We start from the raw sequence: 18,026 nt of genomic DNA on the forward strand, positions 1-18,026 counted from the left end.
AGATGGAACATTCTACAGAGCTTTTAAGGAAGGCCTGCAAGTTTTCAAGTTCAGCCAAAGCAATACTTTGTCAACAGAGTCCAAGGTGGCCTTAATATCCACAAACGCAGTGTGAATGAGGCATATCTTCTCAATAAGCTGGTACAGCATGAAGATTTGCTCCGTCATGAAACTGCCAGGACTAAAGCCAATTTGCTATAGTCTTCTCTTGCTCCTTAAAATATAAGCAGCTCAGGCCAACAAAACAGAAACAAAAATTTTCCCCAGGACAGACAGAAGAGTAATGCCACAGTAATCTCATTTGCTGCCTTTACATTTCCAAAGCAGAAAAATAATGCCTTTTTGCCAGTCAGATGGGACAGACCGTTCTCCAAATGATATTAACAGTGTTTGCAGCCAGGACATTTTTAACAATTCTGCAGGAATTCCAGTTTTCTGCCACCTTATTTCCCCTTAACCTTCTTTACATCTCTTTGGATTTCATTAATAGTGAATTTTCTAGGATCAAATTGTGCGAAATGGGTCAACTCAGCAGCAGCCTTCATGTCATTTTAATAGGCAGCAGATTTAAAAAAAAACAAAAGGAAGTATTTCTTCACATAATGTGCAGTCAACGTGGAACTCCTTGCCAGAGGATGTTGTGAAGGCCAAAACTATAACACGGTTCAAAAAAGAACTAGGTAAATTCATGAAGGATAGGTCCATCAACGGCTATTAGCCAGGATGTCACAAATGCAAAACCATGCTCTGAAGTGTCCCTAGCCTCTGTTTGCCAGAAGCTGAGAATGGGTGACAGGGGATGGATCACTAGATGATCACCTGTTCTGTTCATTCCCTCTGAAGCACTTGGCATTGGCTACTGTCAGAAGACAGGATACTGGGCTGGATGGACCATTGGTCTGACCCAGTCTGACCATCCTTATGCTCTTCTGTCAGGGTCTAAAGAAACTGTGGGTGCATTTAAGCAGTGGCCTGAAATGTCGCGCACTCTGCTTCTGTACTGATTAGCTGACAAGAACTGGAGTTGACCTCACTGAGTGATTGATCCTTTTTGTCAGCGAGGTCACTCAAGCATTTAAACACAAAGACAATGTTGCTCCTGGTAGAAGTTATCTCCAGTGCGATGGCTTTGGCTTTCCTAAAAGTTTTGCCGTCAGCATGTATTGCTGTCCCCACCCACCTTCTTTCTTTTAAGGAAACACCACTTAGCTTACAGTACATAACCCTATCACCTCTCAAATGACCCGTGTGACACTGGTCAATGATGGTTAAAGTATTAACAGACCTAGGGTTTGCTGGCTCTTTTTCTGAGACCAATGACAGTCATAGTGGCATCAATTCAGCATCAGTATTCTCTGCCAGAGTCTCAAATCAGTTCAAGATTTCAACTGCACAGCAGTTTCAAATGCTACCGATTTTTATGTTAGATAACTCAAATTTTGATAACCCAAGAATCATAGATGGAAATAAATATACAAAACAATTACTAAAAGGTAATGTCAGATTTAAGACTTAGATTCATAGCTTTGGAGGCCAAAAAGGACAACTTTGATCTAGTCTGGGAGCTCATGTTCAGCTGATTCTACCACTACCCCCAAATCTTTTCCAGAATCACTGATGAATGATGAACAGAGTCCCACATCCCATAAGTATGGCCTACATACGTTCTTTGTTCCTAAATGTATATATTTACATTTAGCCACATCAAAACACATCTTGTTTGCTTGCACCCTGCTGACCAACAGATCCAGATCGCTCTCTCTCAATGACCTGTCCTCTTCATTATTTACCACTCCCCCAAACTGTGTCATCTCAAACCTTATCAGTGATGATGTTATGTTTTCTCCAGGTCATTAATAAAGATGTAAAACATAGGACTAAAAATGGAAACACACCTGTTCAATGATTCCCCATTTACAAATACATTTTGAGACCCTATCAGTTAGATAGCTTTTAATACATGTAATGGGTGCCATGTTAATTTTATATCATCCTAGTTTTTTTTAATCAAAGTGCCATGTGGTACCAAATCAAATACTTCACTGAAGTCTAAGTATATTACATCGACACTATTACCTTTATCAACCAAACTTGTAATCTCATGAAAAAAAGATAGTTTGATGAGATCTATTTTCCATAAGCACATGTTGATTGGAATTAATTACATTACTCTCCTTTTATTCTTTATTAATCGAATCCTATATCAGCTGCTCCATTATCTTTCCCTGGATCTGTTGGTAAGCAGGGTGCAAGCAAACAAGAGGTGTTTTGATGTGACTAAATGTAAATATAATGGGATCAATGGCAGACTAACATATCTATCCGTCACCCTATTTGCCCTTTTTTAAATATTGGCACAGCAATCTCTTTCTTCCAGTGTTCCAAAAATTACTGAAAATCAGCATTAATGGTCCAGGAATTCCCTCAGTCAACTTTTAGAACTCTTGGATCAAAGTTATCTGGACCTGCTGATTTAAAAATGTGACTAACTTTAGTATCTGCTGTGTAACACCCTTCTGAGATACTAATGGAATGGAAAGTGGACTACATCAACTGTTTTTCCCCCAAATACAGCACAAAAATATTTATTGAACACTTCTGCCTTTTTTGCATTACTGTTAATAATTCTACCATTTCCATCTAGTGATGGACCAATACCCTTGTTAGGACTCTCTGTTCCCAATATAATTAAGAACTCCTTATTGTCTCCAACTCTGCTGGCCATAGATTTCTCCTTTGTGCTCCTTTGCTTCCCTTATCAATTTTAAACCATTAGTACCTTCTGATTTATATTCACTACTATCAACTTCCCCTTCCTTTCATTTGTTATACATCACTTTTTTATAGCTGTCTTCACTTCCCCTCTAAACGTTGTCCATTTTTTAACCACTGGCCTTTTTCCTCAATTGTGGCTTTTGGGGCACCTTAAAAACACTTTATTAACTGCCATTATTTCCAATTATTTTTTGATTACTTTTAGTAATCAGATGGACTTGCTCTAATACATCATTCAGTATTAGGTAAATTTTTTGCTACAGTTCTTCAGATTGTGTTAATTATTTGCTAACAATTACGTTTTACTTCAATGCACCTTTTTTCAACAGTTCCTGTTGTCACAGCCACTAAGAATGGTGAAGAAAGCGACTTCTTTTTCTGTTCAGAAGGTATAGTAATACATTTTGCTCTTTCCACTGGAACTATCTGCTCTTCCGTCCTTGCCTGAAGACCTTCTGTCTGTCTCTTCATCACTGCTGGAGTTGCTTTTTCATCAAGACTTAATCTATATGTAAAAAAACAGGATTTAGATCTGATACTGTTAATCTCTAAACATACTTTAAGTTTCTTCCTAGATCCTCCTCCAGTTTACATGATGTTTCTTAAAAAAGTTATGAAAATATATCATTAAGCTAAGAGTAAACTTCTGTCATGCAACTTAAAATATAGTTTTGCAGGTGACTATTTTAGCAGCTCTATATTTCTATTTCTGTGACACTGCGATGTAGTCTAACATTAATTACTTCTACCATGTCTGATAACTTGAAGTGGGCTTGCAAAAAAAAATTTGGAAGGAACCAGGGCTATCTAATACGCAAACAAAAGTCTCGTTTTAATCATTACCACCTGATTTAAATTTAACTGTGAGCACTGAAAACCGCTATACAGTAGAATTTTCAAACATTTCTTCTGTAGATTTAGCAAGTGAAGCAACTTACAAGTGTACAGATGTTTCTGCTTCCTCAACAAGAAGAACAGGTGATCCAATGACCTCATAATTATCCTCATCAGTATCAAAGATGCCAGGAGGGCTTTGGCTTGATCTTTCAACAGCTTTTAATATACTATTTGTTTTTTTGTTAGAACCAACAGGATCATCGGCATCAAAAAGATCATCTTCACTTGAGTTTGTATCTTCTTTTAACACACACCGCTCTTTTTTGTCAGAACTAACTATGTTGCCAAGTGCTACAGATTTCTGATGTGCTTCAGTTGACTGTCCTGTTATACATATTAAACAGCATTAGTGTTTTCACCTTAAAAAACAGTGTAAAAATCCCAAGAAATATTTACCCCAAAAATTTAACAATTCAATGATAATAGCACCAACCTGAACAGCTGATTGATTTTATTGGTGATGCAACTACAGAGGATGTAGACTTAAATGTCTTCTTCACAGAGTTAAATAAACCTGAATTTGACTGTGTGACAGTGAACAGCAGGAGAGGTAGAAAAGAAAAAAGTTTGTTATGATATAGCAACAGTAAAAATATTAACAAATATAAATCCTTACATTACATGCCTATTTTCTGATCATAACCTTATTTAAAATCATTTAAAAGCAGATTCTCATCACAATTTAATACTTACATTTCCAGTCAGTAACGGTCAGTAAAGTGATAAAACATTCAAGTAATTAAACCACTTCAAGCCTCTCACCACAATTCAGTTCTTAGTCCTATAAGATGCTGAGCAAGTTATTTAGCCTCTGCATCAATGTAGGTTGATGTAAGTAATTGATTTAAATCACTTTTTAAAAAAAAGAAAAAAATCTCTCATGAATCACACTGAGGCTTGTAAAAACTAATTTGAAAATCTGTGCTCTTGAAACTTTAATGCATAATAAACTGAATTATAAATGCTGAGGAAGAGGAGTGTTAATACCACTGCTGATGGAGTATCATTTGATTTTTACAAAACTGCATAACCAAAACAAAATACTGAAAATTAAGGCCCTGTCATAAACATACAGTTAAGGGTAGCATAAAATCCCTACTTAACTGTAAGAGTTAAGAAGCTCACATAACCTGGTTGGCACCTGACCAGAAGGACCAATGGGGAAAGAAGGTATTTTCAAATGGGGTGGGGACGGCTTTGTTTTGTGCTCTGTGGGTGTTCTCTCCTTTTGGCTGCTTGAAAAGCAGGGAGGGTATTTTTGTTCTTGTTTTTTTTTAGCTGAGAGCACCTAGAGTTTCTTTCTCTGCCTGAGGGTAGGGTAGTTAACTTCCTGCAGGGGAATTCGCAAGTGTGTTTTGGTTTTTTTTTCCCCCTCCTCTAGCTCTTGGGTTAGGCTAGGTTAAGCACAGGAAGGCTAGGATGACGGATAATGAAGTCCAAAAGAAATCAGAATTAGCCAGATTCAAAGCTGAAGAGAGACAAAAAGATCATGATAGACAGATGGCATTAAGGCACTTGGAGACGGAGGCAGAAAGAAGCCGAGACGGAGGCAGAAAAAGCCAGGGAAGAGGCTGCCCACAAGAGAGCTGTGGAGGCCCAGAGGGAGACCCAGAAGCATGAACTCGCTGTTATGGAGTTGAAAATAATTCTTCAATAATAATTCAATAATTCTCACTGGAGTTGAAAAGACAGAACCCTTCAGCAGCTGGCTCCACTTCTCCAAAAATCCACAAATGGGAGCAACTAAGTCCACCGTATGATGAATTCAGTGATATTGCTGAATACTTCATCACCTTTGAAAGGCTATGCACCCTCCATGCACTTCCTGACTACCACAAGATGACCACATTAGTAGCAAAACTGACTGGAAGAGCTCTGGACATATTCGATAAGATGCCTATTGATGATGCTTCTGACTATGGTAAATTTAAGGATTTGGTTTTAAAACAATTTCAAATTACCCCTGAAATGTACAGAGTGAAATTCAGAGCCCTTAAGTAAGGGGTTGGACTAAGGAATCATAGAATATCAGGGTTGGAAGGGACCTCAGGAGGTCATCTAATCCAACCCCCCACTCAAAGCAGGACCAATCCCCAGACAATTTTTCCCCCCAGATCCCTAAATGGCCCCCTCAAGGATTGAACTCACAACCCTGGGTTTAGCAGGCCAATGCTCAAACCACTGTAACCCGCCCAGACAACTATCCCATGCCACACACAGATGAGCTATTGGAGAAACTGGGATGTGCCCAGTTCATCTCTACCTTAGACTTAACCAAGGGCTACTGGCAAGTATCGCTAGATGAACCCGCCAAGGAAAGGTCAGCCTTCATCACCCATTCAGGCCTGTATGAATTTAATGTGCCCCCTTTCGGGCTACAAAATGCACCCACCACCTTCCAGAAACTTGTAGGTGGTCTCCTAGCAGGATTGGGAGAATATGCAGTCGTCTATCTTGATGATGTGGCCATTTTTTTCTGATTCATGGGCAGAACACCTGGAACATCTGCAAAAGGTCTTTGAGCGCATAAGGGAGGCAGGACTAACTGTTAAGGCCAAAAAGTGTCAAATAGGCCTAAACAGAGTGACTTACCTTGGACACCAGGTGGGTCAAGAAACTATCAACCCCCTACAGGCCAAGGTGGACGCTATCCAAAAGTGGCCTGTCCCAGTGTCAAAGAAACAGGGCCAATCCTTCTTAGGCTTGGCCGGATATTACAGGCGATTTGTACCACACTACAGCCAAATCGCCACCCCACTGACAGACCTAACCAAAAAGAAAAAGCCAAATGCAGTTCAGTGGACTGAAGAGTGTCAGAAGGCCTTTAACCAGCAACACTCATGTCTGACCCCGGGCTAAGAGTCCCAGACTTTGACAAACCTTTCCTAGTAACCACAGATGCGTCCGAGCACGGAGTGGGAGCAGTTTTAATGCAGGAAGGACCAGATCAAGAATTCCATCCTGTCGTGTTTCTCAGCAAAAAACTGTCTGAGAGGGAAAGCCACTGGTTAATCAGCAAAAAGAAATGTTATCCCATTGTGTACGCTTTGGAAAAGCTACAGCCATATGTTTGGGGACGGCGTTTCCACCTGCAAATCAACCATGCTGCGCTGAAGTGGCTTCCTACCGTCAAGGACAATAACAAAAAACTTCTTCCGTGGAGTTTAGCTCTCCAAGATTTTGATTTTGAAATACAACACATTTCAGGAGCTTCTAACAAAGTACCTGATGCATTCTCCTGTGAAAGTTTCCCAGAATCAACTGGTTAAAATCGTGCTTGAAATGTGGAAAATATTGTTGGGTTTTATATAAGCAGTAGTATATATAGAGGTGCATGTGTCTTATTAATTCTGTTTTCTCCTTTTTTTTTTTGGACTGCAGACCAAGCTCCATGAGCCCAAGTCACCTGATGCAAGCCGGCTGTGGGTCTTTTATTGCAGTATAGGTGTACCCCAAGAGATTGTAGCTTGACCCCTTTGGTAGCAGAGAGTACCCAGACAGGTGCAATCATAGGGCAAAGACTTTCTGTTTCGATGAAGCCAGCTAGAAAGTGAACTACTCAACCTCTTACAAACAACCAAAGATTATGAGCTAACAAGCTCCTTTTAGACAAGTGTCATCCGTCAACGCCTCAATTATACTACTTCCATTTGATTGCTGGGAAGAAGAACACAAAGAAAGATCTAACAAACACAACTGAATTCTTTTCCACTAGGGCGCAAGCTAGCTCTGCCAACCAGCAGCAGGTGGGCAAGGAATCATTCATTGCTTTTTGCAGTAGTGGAAGTTTTAATTGTAAAAGGTTTAGTGGGACCAACAGATGAAGCTGGGAGTATGACAAGAGGAGCCGAAGTTCAAAGGAAGTTTGAACCTGAGAGACTACCAGGGAAAGTTATCAGGAATGAAAGCTGGGTAAACTATTATGAGAAAAAGGATGGGGCAGGGAGACAGACAACCTTTGTTAGAGAATATGCTCAAATTGTTTTACCATGACAACTGAGGAAAATAATGTTATCAACCATTACAGTAGAGCAGCGGTCCTCAAACTGTGGATCGGGACCCCCTTTGAATGGGGTCGCCAGGGCTGGCTTAGATTTGCTGGGGCCCAGGCTTGAATCCCGAGCCCCACTGCCCAGGGGCAAAGCCAAAGCCTGAGGGTTCAGGTTGCAGGCACCATGCCTGGGGCTGAAGCCCTTGAAGTACAGCTTTGGCCCCCCTGCCCAGAGCAGTGGGGCTCAGGCTTTGGCCCCCACACCCGGGGCAGTAAGGCTTGGGCAGGCTCACGCTTCGGTCCTCCCTCCTGTGGTCATGTAGTAATTTTTGTTGTCAGAAGGGGATCACGGTGCGATGAAGTTTGAGAACCGCTGCAGCAGAGGGCTAAATTATGCCACAAATATAAAGAAAATGTACAGACTGTATACGTCAAGAGGTACATGTATAAAACTGTCCAATGGGAACAAAAGGGAAACTGTTCCCCACACCAAACAGTTACACAGCTATATTAACAAACTGACCTCTTTGCTGAGTAATAAATCCTCCTTTTGCTTTAAAATGACAGGGGTTGAGCAATGTGATATGCTTGGAGAATTTATTGTAGAATCACTAACACAATCTAAAAAGAAAAAAGTAAATGTAACGAGATAAATGGAATAGTACATAGCTTGCATGTTTTCAAAAATATGATTTACTCAAAATTAATGAGAAAATATCCAGTCAACAGGGAAAGATAATGTTTATGTAAAAGGTTATAGTACAGTGTCCATGTATTTTTAGAAAGATCATTGCATCTTTTTTGCATTATGCTATAGACATGCTACATGAAAAATTAAACTGCTTATACAACTACTCCTTTTCCACGAGGTGAAATTAAGGAGAGTGTTACGATTTGCTCATAAAAAGATAAATCAAAGATACTAATTACAGACAAAAGTTTGAAGCTTACTTTCAAAACAATCTCGTATAATTTTCAGTACATTTTGGCCTGGCTGTACATTAATCTGTTGTTTTCTAGAGGGAAGAAGGAAAAAATACATTGAAAGAATCATTTGCAGTAAAAAGTTACCTACTTTAAATTTGCACAGAACCTGTTTATCTCAGCATATGCAGCAGCATGCACTATGCTTAACCTTACATAATGGTTGACAGTGTAATCAGTGTTTACATTAGTTCATAACTTCCTGTAAACTTTTCATTTACCATGCTTAGTTTTCTTCATGGAGTGTTTTGGGGTTGTTGTTTTTTTAATTCAAGGGAAAACAACCAATGTTGTGTGTGAGGGGAGTGAAGGAATGTTGTCTTCCCATAGAACAAAATTTACAACTCTTTTCCTAAACTGCCGTACAGGTAAAACAGTTTGAAAATGAAAGGTGAAATCTTGCTTGAGAGCATCCCCCATTGGGTATCACTGACTAGTGGATAGGAAGAAATTGTTTTTTGATATGAGTAAGTTACAAGGTTATAAAAATCAGATATTAGGCAAGTACAGTAGATTTTTTCACTAAGCCAATAAAGTGTGCACCTAAAAATGGACTCCCAGCATATGCATGTGTGACTTAGATGCATAGTAAAAATAACAAAATGTATTACTGCAAATTGGCAAGGACAACTGCAAACAGGGAAATGGCTCCTACAGAAACTAAGGTATGAAGGGGCTGAATAAGGCCCCCAGTGAAACTTGCAATGAAGGAATAGATTGAGGAACAACTCCTGCAGACTGTTAAAATGCACAAAGGCCAATGAAGCATACTTGAAAATTCTGTAAAGTGCTTTATCCAGCTGGTGGGAGTGCACAACTGTAACCCCATCCGCACTGGAAGCTAGGATAGATGGGGAACGGAAACAGAAATTTCCCCCCATCAAGTAACAATCAGTGAAAGCACAGCAGGTTGGTCCCTGAAGTGAGCACTGAGCTTCCTGCTCCAGAACTGCCAGCATCCACCCCCTTCCAGTAGCTCTTTGACAAATAACTTGGTAGGAGAGGCCTGCAAGTCCTCCATCCTCACCACCAAGATCTCTATCCAACCTGTGGTGGCTGAAATCAATGCTCTGAAAAGATCCTGGGACCTGAGGAGGGAGTATCAACAGGCCCTACCTTCACTCACCCTCTTACCCAGAGGCAAATCAAAGGGGTTTGGATGGGGTAACGTAGTAGCTCAAAAGCAAAAAGCAAGATTAAGGTTGTTTACACAACCTAAACACTGGCATTAACTGACTTCTGAGTGACCAACCATGCACTCGCTTTTCAATGTCCATCTTCAAATATTCTATTTAACTGAGAGGATTGCTCAACTGTCCATGACATCCAAGAGAAAAAAAATGAGAGGCTTTCAGTATCCCTTCTTCAGTATTTAACATCTTAACTTCCACATAGCCACATCACAAAAATAAAAGCAAAACACTAGGCAAATCTGATAACCAATTTAAAGGGATATAGCTGATAGACTGCAATTATGATATTATCCTACTGATATAAACCAACATAACTTTCACAAGTGGTCAGTGTCTAAGAATTAAAAATTTAAAATGCAAACACAAATTAATTACCCTCCTCTGTTGCAGAATCTTGCTCTGTAGTCATTTTTCAAATGATTCTGTTAAAAAAAACAAAAGTCAATTTCTTATTATCAAACATGATACTATTTGGAAAAGAAATGGAAATTAATTTAACTAATTCTTGTTCCCTGAGTATATCAGTCCAGAGGATTCCCAGGCTTTGGTTTTGTGCTGGTGTGAAACAGGTAGGAATTCCCTTAGCTGATGCTTTCTGGCCCTCTACAGTACTGGTAGCTGTGCCCACACATGTATACCAATAGCCAGTAACACCATTTACCTCTAAAATAGGGGTGTAAAGCACCAGACAGCATGATTTAATTACATGGCACACATGACATTCAGGTTCTACAAAATCTAAGCTTCCACTTTAAAACTTTCTAGTCATCATGACTGCATAGATAATTTTTCTAAATGAACAACAAATGTAACTGATGCAGTCATGTCTCCCCGAGTCTGCAGACTGCCTGAAACAATGACTCAAATGGGTGAACTCCCATGTCTTCTATCAATCTGATTAGTGTCAACATTAAGGTGATGCTCCAAAGTGTCATTTAAATAGTTTAATTCAGAAGGTCTAGAAAGTGTGGGACACATCCCTCTAGGGGGGCATGAAAGAACATTCAGAGGGGCGCAGCGAGCCGGCCCCAGCTCCTGATCCCGCACCCAGTCCTGCTCCCAGCAGCAGGTTTAAAGGGGAGCTTATTTTCTCACTGATGATTAATGCAACAATAAAGCACTGAACAAATATAGTATTCTTCTCTCGAGCTATAGAAATCTCCTGCGACCATCAGTGAATTCTACTGTGTATTGTGTAGAGGGCATAGTTCTGAATGTATACCATAAACAAACAGAACTCGGCCCTCTCCTCCAAGTAAATCTGGCACCCTGCTCTAGAACCTTCCTACCTAGATCCTTTTTAAGCAAGAAGCAATGGCTACAAACAGTATTTCAACACGGTTCTTTTGGTAAGAGAGGCAAGCAAACACACACACACACACACACACACTAAAGGGTTTGATGACTTTATTCCACTAAATAAGCCCTTGGGGTTTTTAACCTTGAACTTGTAACATGGCTAGGATGGGCATGCAGGCCACTGAAAAAAATTGCCAGAATATTCCTATGATTAACAACACAGGTATATTGTCATGGCTCTGGTCCTGCAGTTCTTCTGCATTGTCTTCAGCACTATTTGGACTGAGTCAGCTCTTGTGTTGCCATTAGATTTTGAGGCTTAAGGCAGAGTAGTCAGAGGCTGGTTGAGATGAGAAGCTACTTCAAAGGTAGCAATAATGATATATTAGAGAGCTACTGGATATTTCACTACCTCGGAGCACTTAGGCGGGAGCTGTCACAGCTTTAGTAGCGTGCCTCTTCTTGGCCACACACCAGACTGTTGATAAATCCCCTATCTAGCCCAGGCCTGCACAACTCCTCCAAAACAGGTGAGGGCCGAAACCTCCTGGTCCCGCAGAAACACCCCGCCCCAGGGCCGCCCAGCCCTGCGGAAACAAACCTTCCTTCCCCAGCGCCACCCCACCAAAACAGCTGTGGGCCAAAAAGGAAGGTTGGGGGTGGGGAGGTGATACTTTATTTTAAATCAACCAGGGGCTCCCAGCTAAAGAGGTGGCTGGGAGCCCTCAGGGGCAAATTAAAGGGCCCGGTGCTCCGGCGGCTGTGGGAACCCGGCAGGGCCGGCCCTAGGTTTTTTTGCTGCCCCAAGCAAAAAAAAATGTGGCTGCCCCCCGTCCCAGCCCTGGGCTCCCCCCTGTACCTCCCTGCTGCCCCAGTCCTGGGCTCTCCCCCCACCCACAGCTGCCCCAGCGCTGGGCTTCCCCCTTTCCTCCCCACCAGTGCCCTCCCCCCACCCCGCTGCTGCCCCAGCCCTGGGCTCCCCCCCACCAATGCCCCACACACACACCTCCTGCCGCCCCAGCCCTGGGTCACTGGTAACTCGCTCCCAGGGTGGGTCATTCAGCAGGAATTTTGGATGTGCACAAAACACAGACAGGATTGGTTCCCATATGGTTACAGAGCTGCAGTAAAGTGGAACAATTTTCAGCTTGTGTGATTGGAGATCTGGATGCATATTATAAGACTGTCCTCCATAAATGAGGAAAAGTTGAGGTGCCTTTATTATTCTTTTGTTCCACTCTTTCTTTCTATGGGGAATTTGCCAATGCAATATCACGGTCTTCCTTTTAAACAAACAAAAAGGCAATGGCTGTTGAAAATGGCAATTCCAGTCCTAATAAGCATTTCTTGCTCAATTTTATCCTACTTTTTCTACAGCAAGTTACAGTGGATCAGTATATTTGATTTGGGAGAAATGAAGTAACAGCTGCCCAAACTGAGCTTGAGCACTCCTGAATTTTGAGGTGTTCAAATCTGGAAGGCAGGTGCTGGGGGGGGGGCGCTCTGCGGGGGAGCATGGCAGCAACGTGTCTGGAGCGGCATGGAGCCAGACACGCTGGTCTGAGTGGCACGGTAAGGGGGCTGGGGGTTGGAGAAAGGGTAGGGGGTTCCGGGGGGCAGTCAAGGGACAAGGAGCAGGGGGGCTTGGATGGCGCAGAGGCTCACGGGGGCAGTCAGGGGCCTGGCAGCAGTTGGATAGGCAGGGGAGTCTCGGGTTCATCAGGGGACTGGTAGGGGGTGAGGTCATGAGGGGAAGTTGGGGATCTCAGGAGGGGGCAGTTGGGGACAAGGAAAAAGGAGGCTTAGATAGGGACTGGGGTCCCAAGGGGCAGTGGTCTCGGGAGGGGGCAATCGGGGGACAGGGAGCAGCAGCATTTAGATAGGGGGTGGGGTCCTGGGAGAGGGGGACAAGGACCAGCGGTGTTAGATAGGGGGTGGAGGTCCTGGGGGGCAGTTAGGGCAGGGATCCATGGAGGGGGCAATCAGCGGCCGCGGCTGGGATATAAAGGGCTCTGGGCTCCCCGCGGCTGCGAGCAGCCCAGAGCTCTCTGACTCCCGGCCGCGGCTGAGATTTAAAGGGCTCTGGGCTCCCCACCACTGTGGGCAACCCAGAGCCCTTTGATTACCCGCCACCGCTACGAGCACCGCAGAGCCCTTTGATTCCCTGCTGCGGCTGGGATTCAAAGGGCTCTGGGCTGTCCGCAGAGCACCGTGTGCGGGGGATTCAGAATCCCCCTGCGGGCTGCACAGTGAGGCTCGGCCGTATGTTGTGCAGGCCTGATCTAGCCCCTCACTTCTAAGAGCTGCAACAATGTTACCACTGCCCAGTCCCTAGAACCAGCAGGGTCCCTCAATGTTTAATGTTAGACAGTTAGAGAGTGATGTTAACACCTCGATTCCATCTAAATTAACACAAGTCCCTTCGTCCTGGATCAGCCTCTTCAGGTGATCCCAGACACTTACCAGGTCACTTCATTGATAGGTGATCTCTCCTCTGATAAGCCAGTTCTCCTGGACAGTAGTCAGCCAATGTTTTAGAATGATTCAATGTCAATGGGAGAGCACTTAAATCAAGGACCATCTGTTGTTAGCCCTTTGCCATCAAACTTTGGAATTTAAGTCCAGCATGGAGTTAACAGGACAACAGACAAGGTAAAAAACATCAGAAATGGAGTCTGCAGTCTGATATTGTCACAGCAGCAAAGCCCCAGTGCTAATGCAAAAAAAGCTATTCAAATGAGAGATTTTTAGCTTGTATGAAGATACAAACTGTTTCAAGACAAGCTTCAAAATGGCACTGCTGGGATTATGCCAACCTGAATAATGCCACTGCAGAGTACCCAAGCACTCAGCAGAGAAACTACAGGTTTGTGCTTTGAGGTAGACAACTTTGAAAACAGTTTAGATCAGCCTCAGGCCAGCTTTTAGCAGAGCATCTCTCAGAAGACCTAAGATAGAATTTCAGGTATTCCTGTCTCAACCTAACGGGGTCCTTGATAACATCTGCTGGCACATCCAACACTCAACGTCACACTATACTTGACTCCCAGACACTGAACACAACTCTCATGCCTAGAGGTAACTGAATACGAAACTGCACTCAACGGACACTTTAATGCCTCTGAACTTCCATTCTTCCACCAGCTAGACAGGAACAAGGATGACATCCTGTGAAGAAATAACCAGAGCAGCCATGCATCAAGACAAATCCAAAGGGCTCTGCGATGAAGAATACATCAAAGCCCCCACTTAACATGAAGCAATCTTCCTCAAGCATCAAAACCCAATGACAGTACAAGAGCTGATTCAAAGGAAACAGCGATCATGTCAATGGAGAAGCAACTGCAGGACCAGAGTTTTGACCACAAACTTATTTGTTGGCTATGACACCAGGCAACAATGAACCCCCAGGACTATACTGTCAAGAAAAGCAGTAGCAGAGAAGTCATGGAGGTCCAGATCATGTAATCCAATACACACATGGATCAAGAACAAGTTCTCTCTTAAATAACAATAAGTGACTAGAATGCTATTAATCTAAGACATGGAACAAAGAATGGTAAAATCAGAAAGCAGGAACCAGCAGCAGAGGTGCAGATCCAGCAGGAAGTTCCATTGCTTGAACATAGTCAGAAAGATAGCAGTTGGGAAGCATGTAGAGGGAGCTGAGATACAATGGTCAAAATGTGATTCTGAGTGTACAGCTACTGGTAACTCATAGTCATCTTTAAGATCTGGAGCAGATCCCACCTGTATCACATTGAGAAGCAGAGGACTAAAGAGTTACAAGCCTATGGACATAGTATTGCTTGAGTAAATTTTACTTGTTGCTAGTTCTGTTTCTCATAGTCCTTAGAGGGCCATGTCTAGGACCTGCTACCAGAAAATGGAGATGGGAATATTTAACATTTATGAGACTCTCCAACTGCTGAGGAAAACTGCCTGAGAAACTTTAAACACAATAGCACAAAGTTCACACAAAATCCAACTACTGTAAAACTAAGTTTGATAGGAACTCATGTATTACATTGTGGAAGCCTGCTTAATAACAGTGTTGTGGTGAGAGAGCAAGTTTAAAACACATATGTAATGCACATGGTAGAACAAGCTATTGGTAATTAATCTACAAACTCTTACGTAAAAAGACTTCTTTTGCCCCTTTGCAGGTCACTGTTAACAAGTCAATATTTGCCATTATATGCCAATTATCATAGTTATTTCCTATTATAACTACATAGAGAAACTTCTCTAATAACCCCAAAGCACAGTAACTGCTGGGAACTGTTCAGTTTAATGAGGATCCTGCTGCAGCAGGGAGTACTAAAAAACAGATTATCAAGTATATTAAGATTTCTGGATGATAAGCACTTCCTAAACATCCCCTTGTGTGAGACAAAGGGACCCAACACAAGAGACCGAGGGCTTGTCTACACAACCACGCAGGGTCGATCTAAGATAGGTAACTTTAGCTAAGTGAATAGCACAGCTGAAGTTGACATACTTAGATCTGTTTACCACAATGTCTTCACAGCGGTAAGTTGACAGCTGACACTCTCCCATCGACTCTGCTTGCACTTCTCATTCTGATGGAGTACCGGAGTCCACGGGAGAGTGCTCAGCGGTCGATTTATCGCATAGAGACCCCCGCTGGATCAATCGCTGCCTGTCGATCCAGTGGGTAGTGTAGACAAGCCCTAAGAAGCCAGGAAAATCTACCTGGCTTGCAACACAGGGCAGCATCAGCCCACTTGCAACAGGAAAGAGACTGCAGGGAAGATGTGCTGGCCTGTGCCACAGGTAGAGTGGACAGCCCACACCACCTTAACACCCACATGTTATTGGCTCCACCCACTGTCGTATGCTTAGGCAGGCAGCTCCATAGGGCATGGGGGGCGAGCTTTGTATCTGTACAATGCCTAGCACAATGGGGCCCTGGCCTATGGGCGCTACTGTAATACACCTAAATATCGGCCCCTGGGGAGGGGGCACCTGGGCGCTTCCGTAACACACCTAAGAAATAACTACCCCCGGAGGGGCTCCTGGGTGCTACCATAAAATACCTAATAATTACCGCCAGTGGGGCTGCTGGTCATTACCGTGACACACCGAATAAATAATTATCCCCAGTGGGGTTCTTGGGTGCTACCGTAACACACCTAAGAAATAACTATCCCCCAGGGGGAGCCTCTGGGCTACCGTAACACACCTAAGAAATAACTATCCCCCAGGGGGAGCCTCTGGGCTACCGTAACACACCTAAGAAATATCTATCCCCCAGGGGGAGCCTCTGGGCTACCGTAACACACCTAAGAAATAACTACCCCCAGGTAGGATCCCCACATTCACCCTCCCCAACCCCGCCCAGCATCCTGCCCTGGAAACCACCCCCCGCCCAGGATCCTCGGCTCAGCCCCAAGGCGGGAGCGGGAGCCCCGCAAGCAGTAACCAGGCTCGGGCCGAGGCACCCCCAGACCCTCCCCCCGCGGACCCTGCCCCTCCCCCGCTCTCTCACCAGCGGCTCCGCCATGTCGGCGTCAGCGCTGCCCCAGGCCTACGCCGCTGCCGGTCCAGATCGCGCCCGTGCGCGCCCGCGCGCGCCGCCCGTCTCCGCTCCGGCTATTTGAAAACTCGGGTCTCCTCCGCTGCGCACGCGCTCCTGCTGAGGGAGGGGATAGGGAACGCTCATTGGTTAACGGGGGCGTGCGTCATAGAGAGCCGTCCCCTCCTCACCGCTTGCTGGTGGGTGTTGCGCCTGCGCACGAGCCTCTGTTTCCCACAGAGTGTGCGGCCCTAGGCGGGAGGGGTGGGAGTAGAGACAGGGAGCGACTTCGCACCCCCGCCTCCCGGCCCCGCCCTCCGCGCGCACCCGCCCCCCGGCACACCTGCCTCTACCTCAGATTCCCGCGCGCACGTCCTCACGTATCCCCGCCACCCTCCGCGCGCGCCCACGCCCCCAGGCACACCTGCTCGTACCCCCGCTCTCCGCGCGGCCCCGTGCATCGCCCCCCCCCCCCCCCGACAGTCATATCCCTGCCGCCCTCCGCGCGCCTATCCGCCCCGGAGGCACCCATTCTGCCCGGGCTGCGCGCTCCTGCCTCGCCCCCTTGTACACGCAGCCCTGCCGTCTGGGCACACCTCCCCCCCGGCCTGCCTTCTTGCACACCCAGCCTCCCTCACACTCGGCGCGTTCGCGCCCCCAGGCTTGGTTTCATTGCGTGCCCGCTCCACACGCCTCTGCTCTTCCCCACCCACTCATTGCTCCATGTCTCGCTGCCTCACAGACACCAGCCTCCCTCTCTTCCCCGCCCACAGCCCTCACACCTTTCAAACTATGCCCACCCTTTCCACCGTGCCACTCCCTTGCCTGCGCTCACCCACCCGTTTTACTCACACTTGGCTGCTTTTGCACACACTGCTACCCCATGCCATGCCCTTGTGCAGTCATATGCCATCCCTTCGCAAGCTCCTAGACCTACGCCCCACTCACCCTCTTGGTGCCTCACCCATGCTAAGCTAGTCTGGCGTGAACTCGCAGCCCCTCTGAGCTGGGTGGTAAATAGTAAACTACCGCAGCAGAGCCAAGGCTAGAATCCCATGGCCAATGCCTGACCCCCTCAGTCAGTGGTTTACGGACCGGTTGTAGAATCTCTGGGTGGCTGCGTCAGCCCCCTGGAGAAATGTGGTTAATAGACTGTGGTTTTCATCTGGAGAACCCAAAGCAGTTCACAAAGGTGGGTAGAGTTGGTATGGCAACACCCATTTTTTCATCTTTGTATATATCACTCTTCCTTCTGTATTTTCCACTGCATGCATCTGATGAAGTGGGTTTTATCCTATGAAAACTTATATCCAAATAAATGTGTTAGTCTCTAAGGTGCCACAAGAAC

General features: G+C 44.8%; 1 protein-coding gene across 2 annotated transcripts in view; it reads right to left on the reverse strand.

Moving 5' to 3' along the window:
* CENPC (centromere protein C) overlaps positions 1–16,921 on the reverse strand; it is a 71,701-nt gene extending 54,780 nt beyond the window's left edge. The window contains exons 1-7 of one of the 2 annotated variants that reach the window (XM_039542080.1): positions 16,652–16,921; positions 10,216–10,262; positions 8,615–8,679; positions 8,187–8,284; positions 4,106–4,196; positions 3,714–3,996; positions 3,092–3,280 (exon numbers count right to left, since the gene is read on the reverse strand). In XM_039542080.1, the coding sequence (XP_039398014.1) occupies positions 3,092–3,280; positions 3,714–3,996; positions 4,106–4,196; positions 8,187–8,284; positions 8,615–8,679; positions 10,216–10,262; positions 16,652–16,666 (788 nt within the window). In that variant the 5' untranslated portion in view covers positions 16,667–16,921. The remainder of the gene's footprint in view (positions 1–3,091; positions 3,281–3,713; positions 3,997–4,105; positions 4,197–8,186; positions 8,285–8,614; positions 8,680–10,215; positions 10,263–16,651) is intronic. The other variant, XM_039542079.1, reaches the window with a different exon arrangement.
* Positions 16,922–18,026: the final 1,105 nt, after the last annotated feature.

This window comes from Mauremys reevesii, linkage group 5 (genome assembly GCF_016161935.1).
Source record: "Mauremys reevesii isolate NIE-2019 linkage group 5, ASM1616193v1, whole genome shotgun sequence".
Classification (NCBI taxonomy): Eukaryota; Metazoa; Chordata; order Testudines; family Geoemydidae; genus Mauremys; species Mauremys reevesii.